Source organism: Parasteatoda tepidariorum, chromosome 1, assembly GCF_043381705.1.
Source record: "Parasteatoda tepidariorum isolate YZ-2023 chromosome 1, CAS_Ptep_4.0, whole genome shotgun sequence".
Taxonomy (NCBI): Eukaryota; Metazoa; Arthropoda; class Arachnida; order Araneae; family Theridiidae; genus Parasteatoda; species Parasteatoda tepidariorum.
Window position 1 is genome coordinate 71,810,833 of NC_092204.1, and position 16,309 is coordinate 71,827,141.

General features: G+C 26.4%; 1 protein-coding gene and 1 long non-coding RNA gene across 4 annotated transcripts in view; one reads left to right on the forward strand and one right to left on the reverse strand.

The window, feature by feature from the left end:
- LOC107447974 (spermine synthase) overlaps nucleotides 1-9,224 on the forward strand; it is a 24,642-nt gene extending 15,418 nt beyond the window's left edge. The window contains exons 9-12 of the mRNA XM_016063029.4: nucleotides 381-492; nucleotides 1,204-1,283; nucleotides 3,084-3,199; nucleotides 5,546-9,224. Coding sequence (XP_015918515.1) covers nucleotides 381-492; nucleotides 1,204-1,283; nucleotides 3,084-3,199; nucleotides 5,546-5,576 — 339 coding nt within the window. The 3' untranslated portion in view covers nucleotides 5,577-9,224. The remainder of the gene's footprint in view (nucleotides 1-380; nucleotides 493-1,203; nucleotides 1,284-3,083; nucleotides 3,200-5,545) is intronic.
- The window catches only part of LOC139426887 (uncharacterized), a 317,926-nt gene continuing 303,357 nt past the window's right edge, over nucleotides 1,741-16,309 (reverse strand). For 2 of the 3 annotated variants that reach the window (XR_011638032.1, XR_011638033.1), the window contains exons 4-5: nucleotides 9,768-9,834; nucleotides 4,044-5,289 (exon numbers count right to left, since the gene is read on the reverse strand). This is a non-coding gene — a long non-coding RNA (uncharacterized lncRNA). Of the gene's footprint in view, nucleotides 2,157-4,043; nucleotides 5,290-9,767; nucleotides 9,835-16,309 lie in introns of those variants that run through there. The other variant, XR_011638031.1, reaches the window with a different exon arrangement.

Below are 16,309 nucleotides of genomic sequence, written 5' to 3' on the forward strand. Positions count from 1 at the left end.
ATGTATTAAAATAAAATATCATTCCCTCACTATTAGTGTCATTCCCTCACTTTTTAAATAGTGAAAATAATTAATTTACTTATTAATTAATTTGAAAAATAAATTAAAAAATTAATAAATTAATTTATTATAAATTAATTAATTATAAATTAATTATTTAAAAAATTAATTAATTTAAATATTAAGTATATTTTATAGGATATATACTTTCTTTATAATGCCATTACATATTTCTATTAATATAAAAAGTTTCAGAGCTTTTTATTCACTTTACTTTTTCGGGATTTTATGAACTGAAAAATGACAGTTTTCGTGAGAATGACCCATAAATCCTTTATTTATGGAAATTTCTGTAAACTTTTTTGCTGTCTTACTCATAGGTTATTATCGATGACTGTCTAAAACTTCTTGATCAGTACAAAGAAGAAGGAAGAAAATTTGATGTGATAATCAATGACTTAACAGATATTCCTATTGCTACATCACCTCAAGGTAGAAAATAAGTTGGACTCATTTTCTCTATCATTGATAAAATATTAAAATAGAAAAACAATGATTAAAATAGTTTGTCATATTTTTAAAGATATTTTTGAGCTGTGACAGCCAAAATAATATCTATCTAAAGTAATCTGAAATATTAATATAAAATTTTTCATGATCACCTGTACTGTTTTCTGAAAAATAAAAACCTACGGCACTCTATCACTATATTGGAAAGAAGGATTAGCTGCAAATATTTAACTGCATGTTAAAATAATATTGCATCTAAGGAACAGCAAACAGAACTCTATTTATCAGCCAATGTAATGTTGCACTGAAGTATTGGTTCATAGAGTTTTTTAAGTTTTTGCCTAAAATATTGGAGTATAGTTACACCTTCAAAATATTTTTATATTAAGAATTATCACTGATTAAAATTTCAATCATATAAAAGTTTATTCAAATTGTATAAAAGTTTGTACTAAATAGAGAATTTTGCCTGATAAAAACTATTTTCTGTAATGAATAGTAATATTAGTACTTATCTACAATTTATGTTCAAAATTTAAATGTAAGTAAATGTGAAAGAAAAATTTCTTGCTAAAATATCACAAATATTTGCCATATTTTTGGTTTTTTTTAGTATTTTGATATAAATAGGTGATAATGCTATTGTGCATTGCTGTTAATAATAGACACTAATTATGAATAAAATTTTTCCAGGAGAATTGTGGGATTTTGTGAAGAAGATTGTACTGAAATCTTTTGCAGTATTAAAGGATGATGGAAGTTATCTTAATCATGTAAGAAAATTATTTTTAATTCTTTTTTTTAATTTTGCAAATTATTTTCTGCTGCATTTTTTTAATACACTTATAAAAAAAAATTAAAGTGAAGCTTTGAATATAGTATTCTAATTGCTATTGAAATGTGTTATATGAAATGGGTAAATTAGGAATATTTTATTACAGAATAATTTTAAATTGTATTTACAAAGTTACATTATAAATTTTTTTACCTATAGGCAAATAAATTCAAATTTTTATTTTTAAAAAGCTAAATATGTTTGAAATGTGTTTTTAACTTTTGGTTTTACATTACGCTCTTATCTCTGACTAATTATCATTCAAAACTCACTTCTCATCTATTTTTTTCTCCTAAATATTTATTTTCCTTTAGATAAATTTGAAAGTTTGAGCAAAGTAATTATTTTCTTTGAACAAAATTACACACATAACAAAATTTATCAAGCAACAAACAGATGTTTCATATTCTTTTAATGAATCTTATAATTCATTAGTTAAAAGTAGCTATTGTGAAAGAATACTGTAATATTATGAGTACAGCCTACTATGCTATTACAACAAGTTTTTCAAGTCACCATCAAATTACTGATATTTAAGGTACAAAATGGAATAAATATTTATTCACATCTGATATTAATACGAAAATTGAAAAATGAATATCATTTCAACTTATTTCCTTCTTATAATTTAAAACCCTTTATGCTTATAAAATAAGCAGACAACCACACTACCAGCCAAATTACCTTCCTCGTAACAAAAGTAAAATCTTCTGCTTTTAGAAATCTTGCTGCATACTTTAAAAAGACATGCCATTTGTTCAAAACATCTGTTTCATGTCCCCATATCTCCGTTTCTAGTCTATTTACTATACTATTGAAAACAAAAGTCAGTGTTAATGACATAAATTTTGAGTTATACGAAAAATTTACATAATTACATTATGTTGACATAAAATTAGTCTTTTGTATTTAAATATTAAATAAGTGTTCTTACTTTTAGAGACAAGCTTGTTATCACTTGTTATTCACAGTATTGATATCTTACAACTCTATATTGTAAGTTATCAATACTGTGAATATTTTCTACATTTGAAATCAAAGAAAATATCTTCATATGTGATAAAATCAAAACTTTTTTATATACATATTTTGTATTCATTTTGATAGAAATACTTATAATTCAGGAAAAAACTTAAAGATTGCATTATCACTAAATGTAATATTATACTATTTTTTTTTACTTCAAGCATGTATTGTTTAAAATTTTATCCATTTTTAATAGTCCCGCAGTAGGCTGATTGTAGAGATTTTAAGCACTTCATTATTCTTTATAAAATAAATATAGGTCTTATACTTTTTATTTGTTACTTCTTATTTGTGTATTATATGAATATTTTAAAAATTAATATCTAGAAAAATATTATTGCTGGTTTTGATTTTTTTTTTTTTTTTTGGTAGAGTGTCTACATTATTTTTGAATTAATAGTAAAATAAAAAATATTTTTATTAAAAAACTAATTTTAGAACATAGTTATTTTGAAACATTTTTGGTTCTGTATGAATGCTATCAATTTTTACTAACTTACTTAAACTTACCATTTTCTGAGAGTAGTATTTATATTTTACCCTCCATCATAATAATTAGAATATCTCTGTTTTCCGATCAAAACAAGCGGTTTTATTGTATTTTTAACTTAGATTTTGTATCGATTAAGCAATAGTTTAATTAGTTAACTTTGTTTCTATTGCAAAATATTTTTGGCTGATAAATGTAATAATGAACTGAATTTTATTTTAGGCTTTGGGAGAAGGTTGTGTAGAACCTTTAAAAACTTATGAAAATATGCTTTTAAGTTTACCAATGAAAGTTAAATTTGAAAGCCACTGTGCATTTGTTCCATCATTTATGGAAAAGTATCCTTTTTGGTTATGCAAAATATCTAGTATGACTACATTTTTATTAGGTTTACATTATTTTATCTCTTGGTTTTGTGAAAATTGGTCCTTTGGGGAGATAGCTACTTAGTGTAAATAGAATTTTAAATTTTCTTTTCCATGTTTAAAGCTAGAAAAAAAAGTATTCAGAAATAAACTTAGTATACACAAAGTATGCAAGTGCTAAATTATATTAAGTAGTTTTACCAAATTTCTGTTCCTTTCTTCACATTTACAGACGTCCGGAATTGTAGTAAATTTAAATTAATCTGCCATTACAAGAAAGAAGTTGCTTACTATCTTTGGCTTATCCAATAACAAAATGATTTACTACAATTTCATTAGTCTACGAAATCTAATTGATTTAGTGTTTAACTTCTAGTTTTCCAAAGTAGCCTGTAATAAGTGAAAAACCAAAAATGGAAGAAATGAGCGGTATTGCTTTCTTTGCTACTATCGTATAGAGGATAAACTTCTTTCATGATCAGAGTCAATAAAGTGAACCACCATTATGAGCTTTTTTTTCCCTCCCGTTTTCTTCTAATAATTTTGTTGTTAGATTGATTAACTATGTGTTAAAGAAATACACAACAAACTCAATAAAAATCATACTTTAGTACCTTCTAAGCATTTGAAGTCTCAGTGAATTATTTTTTCCAGTAGCAAAGGACTAGAGGAGTAACTTTTGTATCAAGAGAGTTTAATAAAATTTTTGTCAAAACTTACAAACATGACATATTTATGTGTAGGTTTTGAAAAAAATTCTATTAATTAAAATTTATCAAATTAATAATACATAAACTTTTATACTGCTATACTCTGTTACAAGTTAAGAAAAAACCATTGTCCCTATGGCTCCCAGCGTGATTGAAAATAAAAATTGCCAACTCTTGAAACAACTTTGCACAGTCTTCTTTTTGCTTGCTTTCTTAAATTGTGTGGAAGGGGGAAAACAAAACTTATTGAATAATCACTAAACAATTTAAGAATTAATTAAAATTGTAACAAATACACACCTTTCTGTTCTCATAAAAAGAAACTGATGAAAGAATAATAGTTATTGTTTCTTGCAAGCGATATTCTTCCAAAGTGAATTACAAAAGTAAAAATTCGTTATCTTGCATTTGATCTGTTAAGCATATCATGCACCATTTCTAGTGGTCCAATCAAATTCAATGTTCTTTGAGGGTTATATAACTTGTTAAAGGTTTAATTAAAGTTGACAGACTTTTAATTTCATCTTTTGTGTCCCTCATTAATGGGTTCTTATTTATTCCATATCAAGTGAGGCATGACTATTTTAGTTCTAAATACTAAATTTATTTTTAGGGATACTTTTTAATTCTGTTGCCTTAGCTACAGATTTCTTCCAAATTTCTAACTTTCAGTTAAATATTTGTCAAATCATTAGTAGTGTTTGATATCAGTTGTAGAAAAGTTTTTTTAAATCTTTTATTAAGTGTGCAGAAAGCATTTTTTACTTTAATTAAATATTCCTAGAATTTTCCATTGACAAAGCTTTTCTAAATTTAGTTACAATATTCCACTTTTTTAATGTACTGAAAGTACTGTTACCTTAACATCTGCATAACTTTTGACATGATTTTTATAAGATAAATTTTCTTTACCTATAAAAAAATTTGGTATGTAGTTGACTTTTTTTATTGAAAGTTACATTAATTCCCTTTTTTCCCCCTATTGATAACCATGTTTCAATTTCAACTTCGATTTAAAAATGTTCCAACCCTTTTTTTTAGTTTGAAGTTTAATGAAATTATCGCTTTCGTATTGCATCTTTTTTCCAAATCTTGTATGTAATATAACGTAATGTCATATAAGATTTTTACGAATGACATTAAAAAAAAATTAGTCCAATTTAAGCAAAGTGTTATTACAAAAATTGTGTATGAATAAATTGTACATTTGTAATGGTTTGGAGTGAAAAATGTGCAGAAATATATTATTGTCGACTTGGAAACAGAAGTAGATAAAATCAAAAGATTTTTGTACTCACAGATCTAAAACCTTTCTGAAAGTCAAATGTTGTTCTGCACTTAAGTATTGAAACTCTAAAACATAAATTAATAATTGAGCAATAATAACAACAATAATAATAAACATTGTAAATTGCTTATTATTCAAAACTATGACTTGGTTACTATAAATATTAAATTCTTTAATTTGATTAATCATAATTTTTACAAAATAATTGATATTGCATACTATTACTAGTTTATTATAATTACTTCATTGAATAATTATATTTTTAAATTCATTAATTAATATTTGTTTACAGTATGTTCATACTCCTTAACCATTTTCTAGTTGGGTATTTTATGAAGTCAAGAAGGCCTGACAGAACTGTTTAGCGCTTTATAAAAATCTTCAGTATCTACTTAATGTTTTTATAGTTCTCACATATAGTAAATTTCATATCCTTGGGTTTGTTTTATAGCATTGACTTATCTATAGTACTTGTTTTTACTTTGTCTACAATTTTTTTTAAATATTTTTGTTAGTAAACTGTATGCTAGACAAATTAATTTCAGTTATTGCCAACAGTTTGGATTACGTTCCAAATGTACTCAAACAGTATTGGATTCTTTATTATTCTTGTCATGTACTGGCCAGCGCATATATTTATTAAAATTTAAAGTATAATTTTTATTTTATTTTTATTTGCATCGTAAGGAAAACTGTATTCTACATAAGCGTAAAGAAAAAATGTTAAAAGTTATTTTCTTTTGGATGTAACTATCATTGTGTTTTGTGGTAGTGGATTTAATCTTTACCCTTCCATCCTTTTCCGTGTCTTTTTTTTATTACTAATTTTCCGAATTTGCAAGATAAGTGAAAATCTGTAAAATATATTTTAAATTATTAAGCATAATTACAATTAAACGATCTTTTTTATTACAAGATTTTGTCAATTATTAATTGTATATGCTTAGATCAAAATTTTTACAGTATTTTGTTTAAAAAAATTATGTTTATTTCATTATATTGAATAGTTCTAAGGCTTTTGCAAAAATTAAATGCATAGTTATATTTTCGTTTTAGTTTATTTAAAAATTTAATGCACAGACTTCTCTTATATAGTATTAAATCTAATGTTGTTAATTTGCTAAATAGTAACGATATGTTACAAATTACACATGGTATTCATTCATTTGCTATTGCTTTTAAATAAATAAATACCCAAAACTTTGTAACTAACTTTAATTTTTATTATAAATGACATAATCAAATAATTAAAAACATGTCAATACTCTTCTACTGATAATTTTTATAATGAATTAGTAATCGAGTGCCATCCTTTTTTAACTTAAATGATAAATAAAATACTTCTACTTATATTTTAAGATATTAGTTTGTGCCAAATATTTTATCTTGATTGTTCAAATATCAAAATCAGACATTCATAGTGTGCTTTGTGAATCAAAATATGTCTTTTCTTGATTTGAAATCCGTTGCTGTATAAGTACAATGTGATTTATTTTGGTTACACATTATCTGATTTATTTTATCTTATTTGTGTAAGATATGTGATGCCTTCTTTTTTTCTTCTTCTTTTTTAGTGTTTACAAATTATTTATTATGCAAAAAATTATTTGGCAAGTGTGATATTTTAATTTATTGTGTAAGAAAAACTGTGAATTTTGTACCTTTTTTTTATTTAACAGTATAAACATTTTATAAAAATATTTATCTATGACAGAGATTACTTAAGTATACTTAATTATAAACCTTTTAGTAAAATGTCAAGTTCAAGATATACTCTATCAAAAAATTTGCTCATCTGTGTTTTACTTTTTTTGTATGCAAATTGTATTCAATAATTTTGCATTTGTTGATCAATGTGTGATATAGATATAATTTTATGGCATAAAAGTATTATACCTTTATTAATGTTCAAAGTAATTTGATTGGTCAATATATATTTGGTGCTAATTTACAACATTATTACTTAATAATACAATTCACAATATTTGTATCAATTAGCATATTAATTGCGATATACCTTGTTTTCTAGTCTTTGAAATATCAATTATGATTAGTTTAATGCTGTGTTTTTAATACAATAATAAAAGTATAAGTAATGTTATAACAAATTTGTGAAATTGTTTCATATTTTTCTTTTAGAAATCTGGTGGAAATTTTTGAAATTTTTTTTTAATGTAAATATAAAAAAAACAACAACAATGTATTTTAAATTTTTTTTTTAAATGCAGATAACTGATGTAAAATTAAGAACTTAGTTAAAATAAGAAATTAGTTTTTGGCAGTTCCACCATAATTTTTTTAAATATAACACTAAGATTAGCATATTTACACATTAGATATGAATTAAACTGTGCGTCTATTCAACTGCACAATCGTAAAATTAGTAGTTAGACTTGAAATTCTTCTAATTAATTTAATTTTGTTTGGGGATCACCTTTGTTGTGATAAATCTGTAAATACACTATTAAACCATGTAATTCTTAATTTGTTAAGTTTAATTTAACATCAATATTGCTTAATTAGTTTGTGAAGTTTGCATCAACCACACAGTGTCTAGTGCTTCAAGTTATTTGAATACAGGGTTTACTGCAAAAAGTATGCACATCAAAAATTTTAAATAATGATATTAGAAAACGTAAATTGACATAAGTATCTGAATAATTATTAGAAACACCTCCAGGCAGTCAAACTTTTTTTGAAATTTTGCATTCCACCTGCCTTACTCGCTAGTGATTTCTTAAGTGACCTTGCTTAAATATTGATTTAGGATCGTTAATGTTAATACTTTTTTCGGAAATGTTTTAAAAACAAATAATATAAAAAATAAAAAAAATTAAGTCAGTTTCTACTCTGGTCAACAAAGAAAAATTTTATTTCAGTTACTCTTTATTAAATAATTACAATTAATATAAATATGTATATGCATATGACAGAATCACAATATTAAGTGGCAAAATAGAAAGCGAATTCCTTCAATTAATTAATTAAATTTAATTAATGAATTAATATTTGAAAAAAATGTATTTGAACTTAAGTGGATGAATAAAAAGTATTTTATTAACGATTGAAAATACGTAGTAGGAATTGAATGAAGAATCTAGCAATTTAAAATCCTGTACATTAGCACTTTGAAAGTGACGCATATTTTTAATGAAGTTCCCGTCGGGCCACACACACTGTTGTGGTTTAGCAATGCAGCTAAATCTGCTAACATATTAAAATAAATGAAAATTTGATTTTGTGATAATTGAAAATTATATAAGTTTTCAGTAAACTTAAAGCAATGTAATTCTTTTAGTTTTAGATCATATTTTACTCTTTTTGTTCCAGAGCAACTGACGTGGCACTCAATGTGTTAAAGTAGTTTTTTATTTATTTTAAAATTCAAATGTTAAACATATTGCATCATTTCTGATATTAAACTTACCATGTTTTTGCTAGTCATCACATGTGTGTGGGTGTTACATTTGTGTTTGTTAATCGTTGTGTTATAAAGTGCTGTGATGACCAAAGATTTTTATTATCTATTTCTATTGATGTTTAATTATAAGTTATTAATATATGGTTCTCTTGAAAGATCTGATGCACAATGCTAATATAATCACCATTAACTTTAATTATAAATTGTTCCTTGTATGCATCTTATGTGTGCTGTTTGTAAGTTAATTCTTTTATCTTTACTCATAAGAACTTATTTTTCTTTGAAACTCATTGAACACAATCATTCTTTGCCATTCCTTAAACCTTATCGTTCCTGAATGTTTTATAAGATTGTGAAATATTCATTTCCTCATTTTTTTTTTATCCATTCAATATATTCCTATTTTTTACAAAGTTCTGTGTGTATGAATGTTACATTTTTCTAACTCACAATTTTTGAAATCATCTTAGAATCTTTCCCTGCTAATTGTGAATTCAGTGTCAAATGATGTTTGTATAGTTAATATACAAATGTTTGGCAATTGTGATTTACCTTGGAATAAATTAGATTTCTGCATCATTTAGTTTATTTACTTCCATCCATTTAACATACATATAATACATTTAAATTAACCTGAAATCAGAAGTATTGTAATCAAACGTTTTAGTAAATTACTCAAATCCATTCAGTAAATGTTTTTAAGATAGCGTTAAAAGTGTATAAAAAACTTATTTATATTTTGTAAAAGTATTAAAATTAGCTTTTAAATTTAGCACAATGTATAAACTGTCACTGTAGAAAATTGTCTTTTTTTAAAGGAAAAAAAATCTTACGCTTTGTTTTATCCAAAAATTATATTTTTGGATAAAATAAAGTATAACAAGAAATCTGAAAATGATTATGTAATGGTTCTAATTTTAAATTATGATATAATATAGACAATATGCAACAAAAGTTTTTAAGTGGCACTAATTATAACATATTTCTATTTAGAAAAGAATCTATGCATCCAATGTTTGTATAGACTTCATGTTTGGGTTTAATCAAGGAAAACTTTATAATATTTTTCTGTTAAGAACTTAACATGCATAAATTTTTGAGAATCTAAAGCTATAGTCTTACCAGGGTTGCCGGATTTAGCCAGACCAATGAAAACAAACTTTCTTTTTGAGCAAATATTTTTCAGAAACTGTAATGGAGGAGTATAAAATTGTTGATAAATGCATTGCCATGATTTTATATTAAGAACAATGCTGAGCAGCAACTTTTTAAATAAAATATATGAATTGTTTTCAAATGACGTGCACTTAGATAAAAAAAAAGTTTAAAAAATGCCCAATTTAATAAATATTTATTTCAAATTTAAAATACATTCTGAAGTTCTAAAAATATTCTTAAAATTGAAGCACAGCTAGGATGAATAAGAACATAAATGAAATTTGTTTAAAACATTTTGGGACAAAAACGTCCGATTTTGAGAAAAATCTGAAGTAGCTATTACTTATATAACATTTTATCTATTTATGAAATAAATGCCGTTTAAGAAAAAGTAAAAATTAATTTCAACTTCGAAAATATTAAAAAGGGAAGCAACTTCTGTTGATAAATCTTGATATCCTGAATAGTAAAGTTAATCTGCACAGTAAAATTTATATTAGTACAAGTATAGTTAGTTTCTGATAAAAAAATTTAAAAAAAAAAACTACCCTTTGAGTTTAATTAAATATAATTATGTGGTTTTAAATTTTTATTTAAAACTTAGAGTATGCAATACGTTTAAAAAAACTTTCTTAAATGGTTAGATTTGTAAAACTTATCAACAAAATGTTAATCTTTTATTAAATTATGAATAACTACTTAGGATGAAGTTTTATTTTCAAAATACGTACATTGCTTATGTAAATATTTTTGAAATTTTGAACTTATTTTTTTTCCTAAGTTTTTGTTACATTTTAGTATATTATAGTATATTCAACAACTCAAAACTTCGATGTATGTATATCTATATATATACACAAGTATTTTTTTTATGTAGTATTAGTACTGATACTAATACATAATTTGCGTAAACAAATATAGTCATCAATAAAGTAAATTAAAATACATGTACGTTATTTTGAATAATAAAATAGCCAATAAAGACTGGTTTTTTTTAAAAATCAAAGCCGGCTTCCTGAAGTAGCAGAAAAAATATTTAATGTACAGTGAGTAAAAAAAAAGTGAGAAACCTTAATATCCTGTTTTAATGATTGGATTTCCAGGAACTAATTGTCAATCTCTATAGTTCAAAGGGGGTATACTCAAACTAATTAATTAGTGCTTACATTAATTAGCTCTATGTATTAATGCACAGAATCAGGCACAAAAAAGTACTTCCTTTGAATTGAGAGGGGGAAATCTGGGCAGTATGATCCCAATAAATTAATCAGAACAGCGGTCGAAATTTTGACGCCATTTAATATTAGTTCTTCTCTTTGCTTATTTTGTCAGGTCTCGGGAAGCTTTTAAGCTAATCGTATAACTTTTGCACACAATTATATAATTCGTTGATCTAAAGATAATTCCATGTAAAAAGTGATATTTTAATAATTGAATTTTTTATTTGAGAAAAGAGTAGTAGAATATTTTTTGAATAGTTAGGTCTACAAATTTTTACTTAATTTTGAACCATGTAATTTTAAATGACGAAATACAAAATTTAAACTAATATTGGTTTAATAGCTCTTGAGGAGTTTCTTATTTGAAATTTTATAACTTTAGATTAAACTACTCAACCGATTTTGTCATTTGAAATTTCATTGTCTAAAATGGTGTGAAATTTGTAAACCTAACTATTCAATTTTTTTCGATTCTTGAAAAAAAAAATTATTTTAGTTGCATTATTGGATAAACTAATTTGAATTTTATAATTGTTTCTAAAAGCTTTTCGATTCACCTAAAAATTTACCGATGTACGTATGACGAAATACGCAGAATTGAAACAAACATTAAAAACCCAAAGCTTTCGAAATTCATATTTCAAAATATTAAAAAAATTTTCAACCACAAGACTAAATGAATTTCGAACTTAATTTACACAATGTTTAGAAAAAGCATACACCAAATTTATTTTCTGCAGATATAAAGGGGTGCGGAAAGAAAACAATAAGTGATTGACCACATTCCTACCTTGAAACTAAAATTTTCTCTTAGAAGGATATCCCCCTCACCTTTAGGAGTTCCCAACTCTATAACGGGAGTTCCCAAAGTGGGCACTGAAGGTGTGTTGGGAGTCGTTAGGATTTGATAGAATCTTAAAAATAACTTACAGAAGAAATAATTGTAAATGTTAAATATTTACTAGGCTTTAGTACTTACAATTTAAAAGTGATTATTTTTTTTTATATCTAAAAATCATTTTAATCTTTATCTCTTCATATGCTATTAAAACAGAAAATTTTGAAAATATCAGTTCAGTCAATTTTGTAATGAAATCAATATTCTCACAACTCTTATTGTTGTTATAGGTAAGATTTTTTTTAACCCTAGAAGTCTGAAGCAAACTGTTCTTTTTCAGAAAAGTATTTTTAAATTTGTTGCTTTTTAACATTACCATTGCGGCTCAGGGAATACAATTCCTCCCAATGAGTTGAACCGGGTTCGAATCCCAACAATGACTGGTCGATTCGAATTTCGCACCAACCACAGTGTGCTGACTTAAAATATCCTCAGTGGCAGATGGATCATGGGTTAGAGTTCCCTTGCAGTCAGGCTAATCGTGTTCGTGGTTTTCCTTTCCATGTAACGCAAATGCGGGTTAATTTCATTAAAAAATCCTCCACGAAGGTAAGTTTCCCCAATACTTGATCCAGGAGTTCCCTTGTCTTCTGGATTGGATTCAAAATTACAAGGCGACAGAGTTGAACGTTGGTAGTCGTAATCCCTAAATTGGGTTGGCTGTTCAACGACAGTTATAAAATAAAATGTTTCACTGTGAGCAGCGATGACTTAGGGGATCAAGCGTTTGGCTCCCAATGAGGTGAACCAGGTGTGAATCAAAACGATAACGGGTTGATACAAATTCTGCTTCCAGTTCACACTGACCACAGTGATGACATAAAATATTCTCAGTGGTTGATGGTTTTCGTGTTTTTTCTCTTCAAATAAAGAAAAAAGTCCTCCACGAAGGCAAATTTCTTCCAATACTTGATCTTGGACCTCTCTTGTCTTCTGAATTGGATTCAAACATACAAGGCTACGGGGTTGAACATTGGTTGTCGTTAACTCAAAATCGGGCCGGCTGTTCAACGACAGTTATAAAATAAAATAAAAATGTTACGACTGTTTGTGAATTTTATCATAGTTAGTTTCAAAGTTATTTTACGTTTTACTTTATAGTTTCAAACCCAAATTCTTATTGTTAAAAGTGGAATACAGTACTTGTTTTTTATCCCATTTTAGTGATTAAAAAATTATGTAGTTTTTTTGTTGACTACATTGTAGTTGATGCGATGTAATATAAGACATTTATGAAAAATTGAAATTTTTTAAATCTATGGCTTTCTGCTCAATTTATAGACATTCCTCTAGCATATGTTATAGGCATTATGTTTCAGTGGATTGCACTGAAAACGTTGTGAGTAGATATGTACCGCGATCGAAAAGTGTCCGAAATTTACAAATGGAGATTTTTCTTTGAATTTCTATATAAGCGAAACTTCCCTAAAAATTGACTTTAATTTTATATATAATTACATTCAATTTATTACAAGTTGCTACATGATTTTTATAAAATGTGGTTGAAAACCCATTGATTAAAATAGAGACCCCCTATTATATAAATAACTTGAAATATTTAATACTAAATTATTTTTAGTAGTTTTTTTGCTATTAATCTACTTTAGTATTTCTTAAAAATATTATGTTGCATATCTATCAATCTTGGACGATATTGTGATTTTATCTTGCACATAATAGAAAACATTTGTCAAATTAATCAATTCCAACAACAATAGGAATATCTGACAGCCAACCCATGTACATTTGGAAAATTATATGTTGTTATAAGTTCCCAACATAACTTGCAGTAGAATGAAGTTTTCAATATTTGCTTTTAAGGGAGGAAAAAAAAAGAGATCTGTAAAAAAATCGTTTTTTTTCTTCTTCCAAATCATCAAACCGGGTTGTTTTTATTTTTATTTTTAAATCATCAAACTTAGTAATGAATAAATCTTTGAAACTCTTTAATGTATCATAACATAAACTTAAATGGAACATAAACGTTCGCGCCACACTGGTACGCGGGCTGTAGTTTGCCATCTATGAAGTATTGTATAGTTTCTAGTAATTATGTGAAAATGTGTGTCTGCCAAAAATGTATTTGATCAAATAATTTATGTCCTAAGAATTTTTTATGGTTTATTTAATATATTATATTATATATTCAGTTATTTAAACAGATTCTAAAAGCTGTAGAATTTATTCTTAAGTTTTAAAATGTTCTTGCAATGAGCGTGAAGGGAAGCTGCATACATTTACACGAATCTGAATTTTAATGTTCTTTATGAAATACCCAAATGGCGACTAGGGTACAAAACTACCAGCGTCACACAAGACCCTACCCAAACTAAAAAAATCAACGAAAAAGAACAAAAATCAATCGCTCAGCAAACCACCTCCAATTACCTCTCGTGACAAAACGAACGTTTTCTTTTGGTTCTTATATCATATTCGATGATTATAGCTTAGGACGTAATCAGAACCTGCGGGTAGGTCTTCAATTGGATCCAACTAAAGAAACAAAAACATTCGGAAAGAAATTACATACCGGGCGAAATCATTTCAAGAAAAGATCCAAATACGGGAAGGGCTTGGCCTTTCAAAAGAAAGGACATCTGTGTTTCTCTCTAATCGTCAATCATTAAATCCGTTTCCTTTGGAGAAAAGGACAGTTTCAATTCAACACAAACAGAGGCTAATTGACACGGCCACACCTCTTATCTCCCTTTTGCTTGTGGTACCAGCAGGACAAGCATATTTCGCGGCACCCCTTGCTGCAATTATCCAACTGCAATTACTAAAGTCATTTAGAAGAGAGTCCAGGAGTAATTTTCCATCTTCAAGCAAATGCCCCAAGAAGAGGTGCGTTTGTCCCTCGTATTATAGTTTGGTTTGTATTTAACAGGGGAAGCCGAGAAAACGATTATTCTTTTTTCTCTCTTGTTTCATTTCATTGTTCTTAAAGAGCCAGGCATGGCTGTTAGGACCATACGAATAAGCTGTTGCGGCTCGCAAGACTGCAGTTTTTTTCTTTCTTTCTTTCTTTCTTTCTTCAATCCTTTTCCTTTCTAAATCGCTGAACTCGTTCACCTTCACTTTTTGATTTCGGGATTAAGATAAGATGTTTTGATAAGAATGACAAATTGTTCAATTTAATTTCCCCTTGAAAAGAATCGTATGCTTGAAAAACGGCAATTCATCTCCTATTGAGGAAAATACTAAATAAAGTGTTTTGATTTCTCCTAAAACTAAATACTAAAAGTGGTTATTTTTCAAGAGATAAGTGTTTTTAATTATATTAATTTATTTGGGCAAGTCAAGCATTTTAAGCGACACACATTTAATGAAAGTTAAATAAGTAATATTTTAGTCAAAATAATTTAAAGTTCTATTTATTATTATTTTTTTTTCTGTCTGGAGGGGGGCGAGTTTTGTCTGATTTTTCACATGCTGCTAATACAAAATTATTAAATAGCCTCTATGATTCAATGGTTAAAGCAGGGTTCGTAGTTGTCCTGATATTTCTGATAAAAATATTTTGTCCTGATTTCCAGTTTTTTGCCCTGACATTCCTGATTTTTATATACCCTATTTTTCTACAATACAAATACGGATTTTTCTAAAGCCAGATTTGAGAAATCAAAAAATTTCTTTCTTTGATCTATAATCTTTTTTTTTAATAAATAATGTTAGCATAAATCGTAAAATTCCATAGCTCCTGTTTGCTAATTGCATTCAAACAAAACCTAGTCATGAATTGATCGATAATCCACTAAAATTACTTTTGTACAGAATTAAAGGACGCATATTTATGGTGTTTTCATTTCGAGATAATTGAAATCCTAGAAATTATTTGATTAAGGAATCTTATTAGAATTCCTTATTAGAAATTATTTGATTAAGGAATTATTTGACTAGAAATTATTAATCCTAGAAATTATTTGATTTCGAGATAGTTGAATCTCGTGAAATTATTTGATTAAGAAAATCTTGAAATCAAAATTTTTAATTACATTTTGAATGGAGGAATATTAAATAAGTAATATACTGGTTATTAGTGTATCAGTAGGGGAGAGTGGGGTCAATTGTAACATTTTTTACTTAACTATTTTTAACTAACAAAAAATCCATGTGGTTATCAGGAAAGTACGACAGACGAGTAAAGTAGACTATCCTCTACAAGGAAAAAAAAATAAATACCTTATTTTACATGTTATTATACTAGTTATTAACAATTTATAACAGTCATGCACTTGTTACAATTGTCCCCACTTACGGGTCAATTGTAACAGTTCATAAATTCAACTAAAACATAGTTAATTATACATATTATCATAGTTGTGATATATTTTTTTATTGATCAAAATAGTAGTGATATTTTAGGAGTAAAAATAATAATGAGCAGA